The 18,625-nt window shown below is 43.8% G+C and overlaps 1 protein-coding gene across 1 annotated transcript; it reads left to right on the top strand.

The window, feature by feature from the left end:
* Positions 1 to 4,333: 4,333 nt before the first annotated feature.
* LOC121771159 (protein LURP-one-related 8-like) lies at positions 4,334 to 5,369 on the top strand. The gene is made up of 2 exons (XM_042167947.1): positions 4,334 to 4,805; positions 4,908 to 5,369. Exons 1-2 carry the CDS (start codon positions 4,530 to 4,532, stop codon positions 5,277 to 5,279), a joined length of 648 nt encoding a protein of 215 aa, XP_042023881.1. The 5' UTR covers positions 4,334 to 4,529; the 3' UTR covers positions 5,280 to 5,369.
* Positions 5,370 to 18,625: the final 13,256 nt, after the last annotated feature.

The raw sequence follows: 18,625 nt of genomic DNA, 5'->3' as shown, positions 1-18,625 counted from the left end.
CAGGAATGTGATCAAGAAATTTCAGATGGATAAAAGCAAACCAGTGAGTGTGCCCCTGAGCCAGCAGTTTAAGCTCAGTGTAAATCAGTGCCCTAAAGATGATAGTCAGAGAAGAGAGATGGATAAAATCCCATATGCAAACATAGTGGGAAGCATCATGTACACCATGGTGTGTACAAGGCCAGACATCAGCCAAGCCATAAGTGTTGTGAGCAGATACATGGCAGATCCAGGTATGGAGCATTGGCATGCTTTAAAATGGATACTAAGGTATCTGAATGGTACTCAGGATTATGGCATACTGTTTGATGGAAGTAAGAATTTTGATGCACAGCCTCTATTGGGATATTGTGATTCTGATTTTGCTACTAACATTGACACAAGGAAGTCCCAATCCGGCTATGTTTTCTGCATGTATGGAGCTGCTGTAAGTTGGAAGTCGAGTTTGCAATCTGTGGTGGCACTCTCAACAACTGAGGCAGAATATATTTCCATGGCTGAGGCCGTAAAGGAGAGCATGTGGCTGAAAGGAATCTGCTCGGATTTTGGAGTTGATCAAGGAGCTGTGACTGTATTATGTGATTCAAATAGTGCCATATGTTTGTCAAAACATCAGACATTCCATGAGAGGAGCAAGCATGTGGATGTTAAGCTTCATTTTGTGAGGGATGAAGTTGAAATGGGCTCAGTGAAGATTGAAAAGGTAGCTACTGAGCACAATGCAGCTGATATGCTAACAAAGGTGTTGCCCGGACTTAAGTTGAAGTATTGCATGGATTTGGTGAATCTGATTCAGCTGGAGTGATTGTGGAAGATGGATGAAATCTATGGATTGTCCAGTTATGTCCCAAGGTGGAGATTTGTTATGAGGATTGGGGCAAAACTGCACAATCAGTTCAGTTCGGTTACCAATATACTGTTCGGCGATTAGGGACCGATATGCTGTTCAGTGATCTGACGAACTGCAATCATGCTCGGTGATTGGTCGAGTTTGTAGTCGTGCTCAGGGATTAACCGAGCTCAATGTTCGGTGTTGAGCTCGGTGCTCAGTGCTCGGTGTTGGTGCTCGGTGTTGGCCGAACTTAAACGAGTTCGGTGTTGGTGCTCGGTGTTGGCCGAACTTAAACGAGTTCGGAGTTGACAGTTGTTATTAACTGATGCACGTCGTCGGATGCGACTAGTTAGTTAGCTTTAAATGAAAGCCGTTAGGTTTGAACTAGTTGTTAGATAAGTGTTAGTTAAATAGAGCCGAGCTGTGGAAAAAGAAAGAGAATTTTTTCATCCATGAGTTTTGTAATCTTCCACACAAATAAAACACAAGATTTCCATTGACTCTCCAAGAATTGTTTTTTTGCTTATTCATTTTCATATCAAGTATTCGTTCTTCTCGTTCCGGAATCGATCTCGTTGTGATAACAAAGATTGAGTCGCGTATCTGATAGCATTACAGTTGTTATATGATATGTATAAAACTCATTTTATGATTGTTAAGTAAACGATAAACTTGGTTTCCAGAAAAAAAAAAGTGTTCTCTATGAGTAAGAAATTAAATCGATCAAATTATAGGATAAAATTTTAAAATTTAATTGAATCGATCAAAGTATTAAGTATGCGTTCGACTCGAATGAAATCAATTGTTTTATTTGATCGATTTTGATTCGGACTGCACTAAGACTTTTTTTTCTTCCCTCGGATTTTCTCTAAAAACTAGTACTCCGTAGTATTTTATATAAAATAAATAAATACAGAAAACACTTTTAAGTAGTACTCCTAAGTTTACATTTTTTACCCTAAGTTTACAATACACGTTGTTATTATTCAGATATCAAAGTTAGAATTTCGGCCCATTTACAATAGACATGATGGGGGATTATACATACAGCCCAGCCCCCTAAATGAACCATCCAAACCAATCACATAATAAGCCCTATCAGTTTTATTAAACAGCCCATTTTCAGCAAAAACATCTATTTTTTCCACAGCAAAATCTGCCCACCGGTGACAGCAAATAACATTGTTGTTTAAGAAAAATAGTGAGAATTTCTAATATGTTGATCAAATAAATCAAGACCTATACAAAACTCAAATTAAATAACTATTTTTTCCTTTCTCTATATTATCCTCATTCCCTCAAAATAAATTCATGTCGTGGTCCCTTGTAGTGAAACGAACCTCATGCATGTTTGTCAATAGAATAGGTCAATAGAGTTTAAGGTTTTCAAAAGAATTAAAAAGATGGACACGACTTACGAGTTAAAAGTTAACATGATAACTCACTGTAAATAATTGTCACCAGAATAAATTTTACCAAGGTTGGCAATATCAGCATATCCATTAATCTAAGAAAGATGTACGTGGTTGATACGGATCCTCGTATTTTAATGCAAAGATTTATATTAATTCATTAGTTGTGTAGCTAATTACATCCCAACAAATAATAAAGTAACCATTGTTTTTTCAATAGTCACATGTGTCAATCCAAGATTTGCCGACAAGCATAAAATTTGCAATAAATTTCCAACCTCTTTGTCGTATTATACTAAGAGTCTTGATTCACTAGATATGCGACAATATCTTGTCACCAATTTCAGAAGATGTGTTACTATTTTTTTCATTTATGGTTAGATGTATTTATCTATTTTATTTTTTCAAAAAGGATTAATAATGGTTCTTATCTATTCTCATGTTGATTTGAATCTTTAACTTATTGAATAGAAGAGAAATATTTTCATTGTCTCCAATATCAGAAGCTGCATGGGAGGTAACGTGTTAGTACTGTTTTCTTTTCATTTATAGGAAGGTGCATTTAATCAATATTTTATTTTGTGTGCTAATTAAATCAAACTGACGTGCGTGTATACTGTATAGTAGGCTTTTTTTACGTTGTCTACAGTAAATGTGATTTTTCTCCCCTTTTTTATTTATAAAGTACTCAATTTATATATATATATTTCAAACCAATAAGTCTTGATAACTACTTCGTATTAGAATGATTTTGCCACGTGTATATTATTCCAATTAAGTCCAACCACCAATAAAGAGAGGAACGTGTAACAATTGGATTGGGGACTATCCTCTTCTGGTAAGTCCAAATTCCGTTTTTTGACCATTAATTTTCTTTTTAGTGGATTTGATTATAGAATTTTCTTTTGTTTGTATGTATGTATGTATTGAATACTAACATGAGTAAATAAAATTATTTCAGAGAATAATGGATGTAGTAGTATGAGTTTGATCAAATTTGTGTTTTTCTACGCTCCATTTCATTTATAATGTGTCATTATGATTTTCTTTTCTAGAAAAGTTCTCGCACAAAATAATCAACTGATTTCTTTAATTGGGATTGTTTGTATCATATATTAGTATTTTATTTGCTCCTGTGTTATCCCACGAAGTTTGATTGATATAAAAAAGAAAGTTTAACTTTCTTGAATTTCACCGCCTTTTCCTGTTTCTGTAGTTATTTTTTTGTGATTTTCTTGAATCTGTTCCCCAAATCCAAACAAGTGGCAAATCCCATGCATTGCTAATAATAGTTCACTTAATCTTTAATTAAAATCAATGTCCAGCTCATAAGCTAATTTCATAGTTTAATTAATATCGCATTCACGTGTATATTATATTATTTTGCATGTCAATATGTATATAGGTTAGGTTTAGGTAGTTTCTTAAACCTTCGATGACATTCGACTACGTTGATCTATATTCCCTTTGCTGCATTTTACAGTCTAATGCAAAAAATAATCAGTTTTGTGGTGTTACCGATTCTAGCGACTAGTGATCATATCAATATATGAAGCCTTAATTCTATGATATTAGTTACTCCTTTCGTCCCATTATAAGTGGTATTTTTTTTGAATGTTCTATTCTTGAGTGGCATAGGATTTTAGGAAGTGTTGTTAGGTGGAATAAAATAGAGAGGAAAAAGGCATTTGAATATATTAATGAGGAGAGATGAGGAAGAGGGTTATTTCAAAAATTGGAAAATGGTCATCTTGATTGGGACAAACAAAAAGGAAAGGTGGTCATCTTGAATGGGACGGAGGGAGTATATTTTTAAAAATAGAAACATTACTTCACTCTATTTTCTCTCTCTCTTACTTTATTCCTCGCATTTGACTCATGAAATAACATCCAGAGTGGAACGGAGGAAGTATTATATTTACAATTTTGCAATACATCATACTTCAATTATAAAAAATTAACATTAATTGAGGTATAAAATGACATCTTCTTAAAGTTTGAACTATAGATATATGCATAGATCTTCAACAGAGAATAGGAGGCCAGGTACCACGTGTGCACAAAATCATGCACTAGTCACTTTGGTGGTAGGTTTATGGCCAGGAACCCCACACAATAGCACTTTTATTTTTTACTATAAGATATGTACATATCATAGCTTGCTAAAGTCGGTTTGATTTCTATAAATATACATGTAGAGAGAGACACGAAAAATATCCCAATTAAGTCCTCTGTCTGTGAAGTGGTACTACTTATTATTCAACAAACAGTCAAACTGCAAAAAAATGCCTCCTTTCTTGAAATCCAGATCAAGAATAGCAGCCCACCATTATCATGAGCAAGACCAACACCAAGACTGCCAAACCAATATTGATGAAAAAGCATCCTATAATTCTCTCACAGTTTGGAGAAAATCACTTATTTTCAGCTGCAATGGCTTCACAGTTATTGGCTCCGATGGAAGCTTAGTCTATAGAGTTGATAACTACTCCTCTCGCCCCAACCAAATCATGCTCATGGATGCTCATGGCTTCCCCATCTTCACCATATCTCGTCCTAAGGTAATATATATGGTCTTTGTGTTCACATCTATAACATAGACGAGACTGTTGACATAATTAGTAGTTAGCAACTGTTCACATTAATTGTTTAATGATGTGCAGAAGTTGAGGTTAGTGGGAAACTACTGGCTTATATATGAAGGGGAAGTGGGGAAGGAGAGTTCCAACAAGCCTATCTTTTGTGTTAGGAAAAACATGAGCATCATCAAGGCTAAACCGAGTGTTCTTGCGTATGTTTATGGAGGGGGCGTGTCGGGAGAGGGGTTCAAATACACGGTTGAAGGGTCGTATGCGCGTCGATCGTGTAAGATTATGGATGAGTCGAGGAGGGCTTTGTCTGAGATCAAGAAGAAAGTGGCCATGAAAAGAGGTGCATCTTTTGGTGTGGAGGTGTTTAATCTGCTTGTTCAACCAGGATTTGATTCAAGATTTGCTATGGCGATTGTGTTATTGTTAGATCAGATGTTTTCTTGATTTTTTAAATTAAAGGGGGTTGTTTCCTGAATCTGATCTCGTTGGTTGTCAAGTGGATGTTGATATTTATGAAAAATATATACAAATCTTGTCTTATCATATGTTCAAGATAAATGGTAGTAGTAACATAGTGGCACAAAATTTGAGTTCCAACATTTTATTGACTCACAGCTTATGCTCCATTAACGTGTAGACTGTAGAGAGCAACAAATATTAGATGACAAAATATGCATTAATAAAAAAGTGAATCACTAATACAGAAATACATTTGAACTGAAGTGCGTTGTTCTCAAATTTCATGACTAGCAACTTGCACAACTAAGATGACAAATTAAAACATTTCAAAACTTTAGTTAGATCAGTGTTCTGTCAATAGTTAGACCACTTTTTTCATATTCAGAAAAAGTGTTTAATTACGAGTATTTTTTTTAATTTACCTTATTCCCTTAAAGTTTACTACTATTTCTTAAGAAGATACTACTGTTAGAAAATGAGATACAAACTAATCGGGCGAAAATTACACGGAAAATAAAACAATGAAGATTACACTGAAACAACTGAAAATTACATGGAAAAAGCTGTGGAAAGCGGTAAGCCGAGTCGAGGAGTACTCTTTCCGCAAGACGAGATACGCACCGGTAGTGCTCTCGGTTTGGCGTGTCGTCCCCAAAGATAAAACGGCTTCGTCTCTGAAGTAGCAGCACCGCTAGCAGCAGAGCTCCGGCGAACGGGAGTAAGGCAGGGGCAGAGCTTCGACGGGAAGATTATGCAGAGAGGGAAAGAGCGTGTATGCAAGAATGCTTGTGTATGTTCTGTGTAGAATGCAATGGATGCATGTCTATTTATAAGCCAAGTCCACCCGCAGGGGCATTGATAGAGTCAACAACCATTTTGTGTGCCATGATTGCTTGACTGTAACCGCCGGGGGTTATTGACCAGTGCACTAGCCATTGGGAGCTGAAGAGACACGACGCACCTGGACATGCTACACGACGGGATACACCATGGACCGTCGGGGTCCATCGGGGACCTTTTGTCTCTCGTTATGCGTCGGGGTCTAGCGGGGACCTTTTTTCTCACGTCATGCGTCGGGGTCCAGCGGGAACATGACGTGGACCAGGACCCGTCGGGGATAGCGTGGAGTTTGGGGTGGTCTAAAAAGAACAAGTGGGGCTTGAACCACGCTCAACGACCAGCTCCAAAGAACATCCCAAAGACCAATTGCCAAGATCCAAGGCACACGGCGCCCGGGTCACGGTACGCGGGTCGCGGGCGAGCGGCGGCGCGCGCATGTGCTCGCGTGTGGGCTCTTTCACCCTTCTTGTTCCACTATAATTATTACACATAATAATTCATATTATTAAATACTTCATCAAAGAAGTTTATCATCCCCAATGTGGGATAATTAACACTTAGTTAATTAATCCCTTAGTTTTTCTCATAGCTCATTTTTAGCTTTATATTATGACCAACTTTAATATATTATTTCTCACTCACCGAATTTGAGAATTTGAGAAAATGAATATACTACGGTCATCTACTCGGAACGCAGATCGACGATATTGCATTTAATTTCACAAAATTAAATGTCTTGTAACATTTATTATTAGTCAAAGTCGTTTGACCAAGCACGATTCCAACCACTACTATATTCATCTTTTTTCAAAAAAATGAAAAATATATCTCAGTCTTTAGGCATTGCTCTAATGCTCTTATAATATAATGGTCATTAACATATCTCACTAAAAAATACTATGAAACTTAAATTTTAATTATATAAAAAGAAAAAAAAAGAAAAAAAAACAAAAGAGAATGGAAAGTGAATAGTAGTAAACGTCAAAACGATCAATTGTGATCGAAGTCGCTGGAAAAGTAAGTTCGGTCATCCATATCACCGTCTCAATACCGTCTCATCCCTTAACTATTTATGAGTCTCACTTCACATTTTACCCCATCTCTTAACTAAGAGACAGCAGATGCAACCATCCATCTCTTAACTATCTCATCTGATGGGGTACGAACTAAACCCTAATGGCAAGCCCAATAACAGTGACGGCCCATCAGCCCAGAGCCCAAGAAAGAGTATCTGTTCGGCACCAAAGAGTTCGGCACGACCCAAGAGTTCGGACTCAGCCTACAGCTCGGTAAAAGCCGACCAGTCAAGCTCTCCTCTCAGATCGGCAAGAGCTGATCGGTAAAGTCCAGCAGTTCGGTCTCAGCATTCGACCGAACTAGGAGTTAGTGGACTCATGAAAGGCCTCCACGACCTCCGCTATACCCACGATCTATTTAGTGGTACGAAGCAGTTATTGAGCAGTTATTGCTCACCCACGATCTTGTTAGTGGGGCTGCAAACCACGACCTTAGTTCAATGTATAAATAGAACTTAAATCAGAGAGAAAAGGGTTAAGCTCTCTAGAGATAAAAGCATATAGCAAGTCTGTGTTGTAAGCTGTAATCCCAGATCAAGCAATACAATCTTGCCCTCCCTTCTTCCCGTGGACGTAGATTTACTTCAGTAAATCGAACCACGTAAATTCACCGTGTCGTAATTTATTTTTACGAGCATTTATCATCATCAATAATTCGCGGATTCATCACTGGCGCCGTCTGTGGGAACATAGAGAACAAAATTTGTGATAAAGCGAATTTTTGATCCATTTTTTCCACCCAAAAAATGCATACCAGATCGCAGAATACCCGTATTCCAGCCCGTGAGAACCAGGAGGAAGCCAATCCATCCCATAGGTCGGGAAAACAGCCTAGGGATAAATCCACCACCAGTTCTCATGGCGAAGGAACAAGCCGCTCCAAAAATCGTCCCACTGAGTCTTCCCAGCAGCCCGATTTGAATGAGGCTGTTAAGCAGTTTTTGGCTGAAAAGCAGGAGGAATTCTTAACCTTCCTGCGAAAAAGCCAAAAGCAGCCGGAGACGAAAACGACGGATTCTCCTTCTCCCTCCGCACAAGAAAGTCACTACCGCAGTAGTGTCGCATCTCCCAGGAGAAAGAATCCTCAACCCCGACATATTCCTGTTCCTCCTCGGTACCGGAATCACAGGAGAACTCAATCTCCTCCATACCGACGAGATATCGGATTCGCCGTGTACGGAGCACTGAAGACTCCGTTCTCGGACGACATCACCCGAACTACCACAGAACTACCGAACTCCGTCGATGACTTACGACGGGCTCGTGGACCCTCACGATTTCTTGGGGCGCTATCAATATAACATGGCGAACCAGGGTCTCAACGAGGTCCACATGTGCAAGCTGTTTCCCGAGCTGCTCATCGGGAACGCGAGAAGGTGGTTCGATAGCCTCCCCCAGGGCAGCATCAGATCTTACCGGGATCTAATGGATGCCTTCCACAGGAGGTTCTTTCAGAAAGCGGAAGCCCGAATCACTTCGGCTCAGCTGCTTTCCATTCGTCAAGGTCGCGACGAAAAAATCAGCGACTTTATGACAAGATTCCACAAGGAATGCCTGCAAGTAGACGATCTCAACGATCTGCTTGTCATCTCGGCATTCCAAAATGGAATCTTGCCCGGAGCTCTCTACAGGAAGCTCGTTGAGTGCGGTCCGCAGACAGCTCAGGAAATGTGGGACATTGCGGACCAGTACTCCCGGGCCGATGAGGCAGACCGTCGCAAACGGTCGTTAGACAGCTCATCGTCCCGAGGAGACAGAAGGAAGCCCGATCATAGCGATCAGGGGCATCCTCGCCGGACTCCATTTGAAAGAATTCAAAGGGCTCCGGTGCAAGACAGATTGGGACCCCGTCTCAATCCCGAGAAGCCGCCCGCTCAGTTCGTACCGCTGAACAAGCCGAGAGCGGAAATTTTCGAACTGCACTCTGACCTGTTCGAAAAGCCAAAGCGGATGACGAAATCAGCCGCGCGCCGACCCCAGGATAACTACTGCTCCTACCATCAAGACCACGGTCACGATACCGAGGAGTGCAGAAACTTGGCTGCAGGTATCGATGTTCTTGTGAAGGCAGGGACATTGAAAAAATACCGAAGCAAGCAGCCAAAGAAGAATAAAAAGCAGAGTGGTGCGAACTGCGCTCCTCAGGATCCGAAAAGGCAGCCGGATCCCGAAGACGATGACGAGCCGCAATATGATGGAGTAATCCAGACTATTGACGCGCTCCCTGCCGGGAAGACTAAGTCGTCCCTAAAGTCAGAACGCAGAGGCTCCAATCGAGAGGAGCCAACGCATAAAAGGCTGAAGCAGGACGAAGTGATTACGTTCTCGGCTGCTGATCCCGTCCCGGCCATCTCTCCTCACCAAGACGCCATTGTCATCCAAGCCGGAGTGGCAAACAAGCTGATCCACAGGGTGTTTGTGGATACAGGAGCGTCGGTTAGCATTCTTTTTAAAGAGTGCTTCGACAAGCTAGAAGTGGACCCAGCTCGGCTCAGTCCGGCTCCGCTTCCCCTGAAGAGCTTCACCCAGGAGGACACCCGCCCTGAAGGTATTATCAGCCTTCCGATCACGGTGGGGAAAGCGCCTACTAGCTCCAGTACGATGATTGAGTTTTTCGTGGTGAAAGCTCGGTCCCCGTACAACGTCATCCTGGGAAGAGACTGGCTCAACACAGTTCGGGCCGTTTGCTCCACCTATCACCTCACCATCAAGATCCCTACTAAAGGAGGGATAGCGGTCATCCGAGGTGACCAAAAGAGAGCAAAGGAATGTCTGCAAATTGCGCTTAGAAGTGCCGAGCAGTCAGATCGGCACCACCAAGCATAGCAATCACAGCAGCCGGAGTCAGAGGCGATGACCGAAGTCATACCGGAGCCGAACTCGATGACAGTTCAGCTGTACGAAGACGATCCATCCAGAGCGGTTAAGATCGGCTTCGCGGGAACGCCCCTACTTCGGGAAAAAACCATCCAGCTCCTCAAGGAGTATAAAGACGTCTTTGCATGGTCTCCGTTGGACATGACCGGAGTGCCTCCCGAGGTAATCACTCATCGGTTAAATATTGATCCTTCAGTCCGGCCGATAAAACAGAAGCAAAGACTCTTTGCGGCAGAACGAAGTCAAGTCATCCATGACGAAGTCCGTCAATTATTGAAGGCGGATGTGTTATTCGAAGTGAAGTATCCTTCGTGGGTGGCCAATCCTGTCATGATCAAGAAAAAGGAAGGAGGATGGCGGATGTGCATAGATTTCACCGATCTAAATAAGCACTGTCCCAAAGATTGCTATCCCCTTCCGAACATAGATAAAAAAGTAGAAGCTTTGATAGGCTTTGAAATTTTTTGTTTTCTTGATCTGTACAAAGGATACCATCAAGTTTTAATGGATGAGATTGACGCTTCAAAAACGGCCTTCATTACTGATTTCGGCATTTTCGCTTATAAAAAGATGCCATTCGGTTTAAAGAATGCCGGAGCCACTTATCAAAGGATGGTAGACAAGCTTTTTCGGCACCTGATTGGAAAGGAGGTCGAAGTGTATGTTGACGATATAGTCGTCAAAAGCAAAAGCACTTCGGAGTACGAGCACAACCTCAAGTCCACTCTCGACGTGCTCAAGAAAGCCAACCTCAAACTTAATCCCCAAAAGTGTACCTTTTTGGTAGATTCGGGAAAGTTTCTGGGTTGTTGGGTTTCAAAGGACGGACTCAAGGCAAACCCCTCAAAAGTTCAAGTCGTTCAGAACATGGCAATGCCGAAGTCCATACATGACGTGCAAAGGCTAACCGGATGTCTAGCCGCACTGAATCGATTCCTTTCCCAAGCAGCCGAAAAGCAACTGCCGTTCTTCAAGGTGTTGAAAAAGGCACCAAAGTTCGAGTGGGGAGCCGAGCAGAAAAAGGCCTTTGACGAGCTCAAAAGTTATCTAGCCGAGCTTCCTATTCTCTCTGCTCCAACCGAAGCCGAAGTAATATTCTTATACTTAGCGGCATCGGATCAAACCATCAGCGCGGTGCTTGTACGAGAAGAAGGCCTAAAGCAGCTTCCCATCTATTTTACAAGCCGAGCATTAAGAGGTCCAGAAACCAGGTATCAACCACTGGAAAAGATTGCTCTGGCATTAGTAAATGCAGCAAGGAGACTGCGGCCATACTTCTATGCTCACAAGGTATGCGTCTTAACTGATCTGCCACTTCGGCAAGTGTTGACCAAACCAGAAGCATCAGGCAGAATCGCCAAGTGGGCTATAGAGTTGGGAGAGCACACAATTGAATATCTACCTCGGAAAGCCATCAAGGGACAAGCCTTGGCAGATTTTCTTGCAGAAGCAAAGTTCGATCAAGCAATTCCTGTTATTGCCGAACAGAAGAATTCTGCCAATGCCGAACTCGCACAGCCCTTGGAATCCGAAGTAGAGCCGCCGGACTGCTGGAGCGGATTCGTAGATGGAGCTTCAAACAAGATGGGAAGTGGAGCTGGCATTCTACTTGTCGCTCCCGACGGACACGAGGTAACCTACTCACTTCGGTTCCTATTCCCCACTACTAATAATGAAGCCGAGTACGAAGCCCTCCTGGCCGGACTCCAGTTAGCGCAAAGTCTACTCGTCAAATCTCTCAAAGTCCATTGTGATTCACAAGTCATAGTAAATCACATGTTGGGTACAAGTGAAGCCCGTGACGAGAGAATGAAGAAGTATTTGGACAAAGCGCAAAGCATCAGCCGAAGTTTCTCCTATTTTCGGATAATCCGCATTCCCAGAGCGGAAAATAGCCGAGCAGATACCTTAAGTAAGTTGGCCTCAGATCCGAGCTCAAAGGCGGAAGAATTAATGCATCGAAGCATTGAGGAAGCCGAGGTACATTCAGTATCCAGCTCGCCGAACTGGATGACGCTGATCTTGCAGTATCTGGATCAAGGACAATTGCCCGAGGATAAGAGAGAAGCTCGGAAGATCACGTGCCGAGCACTTCGGTACGAACTTCATGAAGGAGTCCTCTTTAGAAAGTCTTACCTCCAGCCGTTATTGCGGTGCGTAGGACCAGAAGAGACGGACTACATCCTCAGAGAAGTTCATGAAGGATCGTGCGGTAGCCACATCGGAGCCAGAGCTTTAGCTAAAAAAGTTCTGAGATGGGGATATTATTGGCCAACCATGGTACAAGAGGCAGTGCAGCTCGTCAAGAAGTGTACGAAGTGCCAAATTCATGCAAATGTCCCAAGGATGCCGCAGACCGATCTATACACTATGCAAAGCCCTTGGCCTTTCATGCAATGGGGCATAGACATAGTGGGACCACTTCCTCAAGCTCCTCGGCAAATGAAATTCCTTATCGTTGCCGTGGACTACTTCACGAAGTGGGTGGAGGCTGAACCATTAGCTACGATAACGAGCTCAAAGGCATTGGACTTCGTCTGGAAGAACATAGTGTGCCGATTTGGCATACCCCACATCCTCATCTCGGATAATGGGACTCAGTTCACCGACAAGACGTTCAAGAATTGGTGCCAAGAGCTGAACATTCAACAGCGGTTCACTTCGGTCTCCCATCCCCAAGCAAACGGACAAACGGAAGTAACGAACCGGATTCTGGTGAAAGGGTTAAAAGCTCGGTTAGAACAAGCCAAAGGACAATGGGTAGAAAATCTCCCTCAAGTCCTATGGTCCTATCGAACTACACCCAAAACCTCCAACGGTGAAACTCCGTATAGTCTGGTGTACGGCACTGAAGCCGTAATTCCGGTGGAGATCGGCGTACCCAGTCCCCGAACTCTAAATTTCTCCTCAGAAATGAATGACGACGGACTGAGAGCAGAACTAGATCTCGCCGAAGAAAGAAGAGAATTGGCGTGCATAAAAGCAGCCAAGTATAAGGAGCAAGTAGCCCGGTATTTTAACCAAAGGGTGAAAAAGCTTCAATTTCAAGTGGGAGATCTCGTCTTGAGAAACAACGAAGTAAGCCGAGCAGAAAAGCTGGGCAAACTCGAACCCACATGGGAGGGTCCGTATCGGGTGTCAGAAGTCCTCGGCAAAGGGTCTTATAAATTGACTCACATGTCAGGAGAACAAGTACCCCGAACATGGCACGTCTCCAACCTCAAGAAGTTCCACTTGTAAGAGACAAAGTCCGGTCAGTCTGTCTTGTGTCTAGTTCGGTCATAGGGGTACATGTTTTTATTTGTTTGTTTTTACTTGTACCTTTTACTTGTCGTTTTATAAAAAGTTTAAAGTTTTTTCTTTCGTCTTTTTCATTTTTTCTCTATGTGTTTTGTCTCTATGTGCTTGTCGTCTCTTACAAATGGTACCAAGGTATATCGTTCTTTAAAGACTGATCCCCTTTTTAGATCGATTATTAAAGACTATTGTGAGTCCAAGCTTCTAAGGAGGATATAAGACCACAATTCAGCTTAACAAGCAGTCCGTCTGAAACGAACTGCAATAAGCCAACGATTGTGAGTCCAAGCTTCCAAGGAGGATACAAGACCGCAATTCAGCTTAACAAGCACTTCGTCTGAAACGAACTGCAATAAGGGAAAGTCCGATCCACGCGATAAACCTCGCCGAATTAGGACGACCAAGTTCGGTCAAAGAAGTTTACCTCATAAGACCGGGGACGACCATGTCCAGTCAAAGAGGTTTACTGCATAAGACCACTTCGGTTAACTGGGAAAGTCCGATCCACGCGATAAAACTCGCCGAATTAGGACAAGGGAAAGTTCGATCCCGGCGACAAAAATCGCCAAATTAGAACACAAACCAAGTCCGGTCAAAGATGTTTATTTCATCAGACCAAAGACGAGTCCGGTCAAAGATGTTTATTTCATCAGACCAAAGACGAGTCCGGTCAAAGATGTTTATTTCATCAGACCAAAGACGAGTCCGGTCAAAGATGTTTATTTCATCAGATCAAAGACGAGTCCGGTCAAAGATGTTTATTTCATCAGACCAAAGACGAGTCCGGTCAAAGATGTTTATTTCATCAGACCAAAGACGAGTCCGGTCAAAGAAGTTTACTTCATAAGACCAAGGACCAAGTCCGGTCAAAGAAGTCTACTTCATAAGACCGAGGACAAGTACGATGAAATTTTTTCGCTAAGCTGTAAATACAGTGTTAGAAGCGAAAACAAATTTCATTTTTCAAATCTTGTTCGGCATACAACTCCGCTACCCTACAAAATGGCGTTACGCTATTACAAAGGACTATTCTACTGTCCAGGGTTGCTGAAGTTAAGCCACCTATCTGCAAAACCCTCTGGAAGCCGAGTTCGGTTGTTCCGAGCAGATGAAGAATAAGCAGGTCGACGAGATGCTATCCTCGACCCAACGCCTCTTCCCCGAGCCCGAGAAGTCCTAACACCTCGGCGATGAAGAGTCTCTGCAATAAGCATCTGCTGATCGTGCTCGCTCATAGTCACAACTCCTCGGCGAATTTCAGTCCGTCCCTGTCTTGACGATTCCGGTTGCTCCTGAGCCCGTTCTCGTCTTGACGTTTCCGGCTGTGCCGGAGTTCGTTGTTGACTGGGAGTAGGATTTTGAACAAGGGAACCAGAGGTTTGATCTGGAGTGCGAGCATCTGTTGCCACGATATGCCGAAGGAATCTTTCTATGGAGGGGCGCCGAGAAAGAACAATGTCGTACCGAGAAGCCCAGCGCCGTAATGATTTCACAACTTGTTGGCAAGCCGAGCTCTCCAGCGCATTGTTCCTCCGGAGTACATGATATTCCTCCCACAGTTCGTCAACTCGACTCTGAACATCTGATATGGTCAAGCCCCCGCGCACACGGATGTAATCCTCGTACGCAGTCCTCTCAGCAATGGTCGTATTCAGCTCGGCCTCCAGATCCTTCTTATCGGACTCTAAGTCCTTATTATCGGCCTCCAGCTTCACTAAACGAGCCAGAAGCTCGTCATTCTTCGTCTGATCGGCTATAGCTCTTCTCTCAGCTTCGTCCAAAGCCGAAGAGTACAGCCGTTTCCAGTGAAGTATCTCCATCTCCTTGGGTACAAAGCAGCTATATTAGTTCGGCAGATGTACCGAGCAGATAGTAAAATACTACAGGAATAAAGGCGAGTACGAAAAGCTATACGAAGACAAGTGTAGAGAATTTTTCGTTCACAAGGAAAATTTTTTACACTAGGAGGGCTTCAAGGCCATTTTACAAGGAAGAAACTAGACTAAGAGAAGGGAGACGAAATCATACTCCGCCAGCTTCGTCTCCGGCTCCTTGGTCTGGTTCAGCTTCTTTCTCCTGAGCCTCGCCTCCTGCCGGCCTCGCCTCCGCCTCCTGATCGGCTTCCTTCTCCGGATGCCCGGCCCGCTCGACTTCGGCCTCCAGCTCCAGCAGCTCGGCCTCACCCTCTCCGTTGTAAGTCGAAGCGGGTGAAACGGGTCCCACGGAGGCAAAGATAGCCTCCAGGTTCTCGTCCCGATCAGCTCGACAACTCCGGACTCGGTCTGCAGAAAGCAGGACCGAGGATGAAGCGAGCTCCTCCAGGAGCGGCAGATTCTGAAGCCGAGCTGCTATCTCTCGGCTGTACAGAGGCAGCACGACGTCGGCCCCCTGCTCGCCCTTATCGGCAATTAGCCTTACCAGGCTACCGACAAAGGCCGAGAACTGGCTGCTCAAAAAGAGTTTCTCCGTGTAAACACGGAGAGCTTCCCCTTGGGCAACCACGGCAGCAGCATCGCTCCGCTTCGTCTGCTCTCGCTGGATGACGAGCTGGTTTTTGGCAAACTGAGCTTCATCCTGGGCCGAAATCCTAGCAGCTCTGGCCTTCTCAAAGTTAGCCTCAGCCTGTTCGGCCCGATGACAAGCAGCCGCCAACTTCCTCTGCATCTCGGCATAGTCATTGGACGCTTTGGAGAGTTCGACGGCGACGAGCTTGGAGAGCATATCGTTCCTCTGAAAATGAATAAAGAAAAAAGTCAACAAAGGGGCCACAAAAAATACAGGAAAAAAGCAAGGCCAGAAAATCAAGAAGAGAATTCACCTCGGCGAAGTCCGTGGGCCATAAAAACGGCTCACAGATATGTTCCGAAGGAGGCGCCAAGACCACGTCCTTCTCTGGCGCTCTCGGGGGCTTCTGAGCCCTCCCCTTCCCCTTTGCCGAAGTCGACTCCGGCTTCTTCGGATCCGAAGAGGTTTTTTGCCTTTTCGGAGTCCTCTCGGCATCAGACGCCGAGCTGGTGGTTTTCGGCCTCTCCGGCTCCTTGGACTCCGAAGATTTGCGGCTAGCTTTACTCAGCATGTACACTGCCAAAAAGCAAGAAAGCAAAGTCAGATTTTCTTTGTTAAAGCAGTAGAGCATAAAGATAAAGAGAAATCCTCACCCTCGGCCTCTTCGTCCGAAGACGAGATGTCGAACACAACGTCGCCCTTGACGAGCTCAGACTCCTTGTATTGTTTCCTAACTATGGGAATCTTGTTGAGCTCGCCATCGAGCTCGTCCAACGGTTCAGGCCGAGGGTGACGGATAACGGACTCCGGCCCTCTCCAGGGAAAACTAGGAGCCGCGGTCCTATCATAGTAGAAGAAGCGATTTTGCCACTTCGGCCACTTCGTTTTACAAAAGGCTCTAAAGGGCTGTAAAGGGATCAAGTAAAACCAAGACCCCTTCCTCTTAAATTGAAAGAATTTAAGGATCGCCTTCAAAGACAAATCCCTTCCTAACCTACGGAGTTCGGCAGCGAAGGCCGACAAGTGCCTCCAAGAGTTCGGAGTCACTTGGCCTAAAGGAAGCTGAAAAAAATCTAGTAAATCTATAAAGGCAGAAGGGAGGGGGAAACGAAGCCCGCATTCTAAGCAGGCCTCGTACACGGTGGCGTACCCCTCCGGCGGGGAGTCAGCCCTATGATCACCGTCAGGTACCACCGCCTTCCCCCCAGGAAAAAAGTATTTTTCGGGTAGGGATATCACAGTATCCTTACTCAAAATACTAGGGAAATACTCTACAGTCTTCTCCCCGGACTCTTTCCGGCCAGAAGACCCCTTATCCCCTTTCCTACCGCTACCCGACTCCGAAGAAGAAGAAGACATTTTTCTTACTTTTTGAAGATGAAGAAAGTCGGAAGAAGCTCTTGAAAGCGGAAGAAAATTTCTCGAAAAAGAGAGAGTATAGAAGACGCAACAGCAAAAGTGCTTCAATGATGAAGAAAGGAGCATATTTATCAGATTCGGGAAAGATTTCGAGATCGTTGCGCCGTTTCGAATCCCACCTTTTCAGGATTCAACGGCCGGATTTTACTGTCGCATTTAATGCAGGCACGCGCAAGGCACGTCCCCTGACGTCAGCCTCCCCCTTACCATTATCCAGAATGCCGAAGTGACTCACCTCGCCGAAGTGATTCACTTCGCTTTTCGGGGGGGGTAGTGATGGGGTACGAACTAAACCCTAATGGCAAGCCCAATAACAGTGACGGCCCATCAGCCCAGAGCCCAAGAAAGAGTATCTGTTCGGCACCAAAGAGTTCGGCACGACCCAAGAGTTCGGACTCAGCCTACAGCTCGGTAAAAGCCGACCAGTCAAGCTCTCCTCTCAGATCGGCAAGAGCTGATCGGTAAAGTCCAGCAGTTCGGTCTCAGCATTCGACCGAACTAGGAGTTAGTGGACTCATGAAAGGCCTCCACGACCTCCGCTATACCCACGATCTATTTAGTGGTACGAAGCAGTTATTGAGCAGTTATTGCTCACCCACGATCTTGTTAGTGGGGCTGCAAACCACGACCTTAGTTCAATGTATAAATAGAACTTAAATCAGAGAGAAAAGGGTTAAGCTCTCTAGAGATAAAAGCATATAGCAAGTCTGTGTTGTAAGCTGTAATCCCAGATCCTTCTTCCCGTGGACGTAGATTTACTTCAGTAAATCGAACCACGTAAATTCACCGTGTCGTAATTTATTTTTACGAGCATTTATCATCATCAATAATTCGCGGATTCATCATCATCCATTAACTATGCATTCAATTTCATTTTTTATTTTTATTTCCAACAAATTCAATTAATATTTCATTAAAATATTAAATTAATACTAATAATTCATAAAATCATTAAAAACCACAAAAATTACAACATCCGAAAATACGAAAAATACATAATTGAAATCCTAATAATACAATTTATTGAAATCCACATAATCATGGAAAGTTATGCGGTGATCGTCTAACGGTGGCCAAATTTTGCCCAAATGTGTTCCATTAGATCCTCCTGGAGTTGGGCGTGGGCGATAGAATCACGTGTCCTTGCCCGAACACACATTCGCTCTTGCAAAGAAGGATGCACTCCACTGCGAGGTGGACTACTTGCGGTAGAGCTTCCCGGGGTTTCAGGGTCGAACCAATTTCCCGCATTAGGTCCTTCGTCGGCGACAATCATGTTGTGCAAGATTATGCATGTATACATGATGTCGACCATAT

Source organism: Salvia splendens, chromosome 16 (assembly GCF_004379255.2).
Source record: "Salvia splendens isolate huo1 chromosome 16, SspV2, whole genome shotgun sequence".
Classification (NCBI taxonomy): Eukaryota; Viridiplantae; Streptophyta; class Magnoliopsida; order Lamiales; family Lamiaceae; genus Salvia; species Salvia splendens.
This window is presented reverse-complemented; position numbering and strand designations above follow the sequence as displayed.

What these genes read in the sequence shown, in the direction of transcription:
- LOC121771159 (XM_042167947.1), top strand. Translation starts at nt 4,530, where the DNA reads ATGCCTCCTTTCTTGAAATCCAGATCAAGAATAGCAGCCCACCATTAT. An exon ending in TCACCATATCTCGTCCTAAG is followed by an intron (nt 4,806 to 4,907) that starts GTAATATATATG and finishes AATGATGTGCAG; the next exon opens with AAGTTGAGGTTAGTGGGAAA.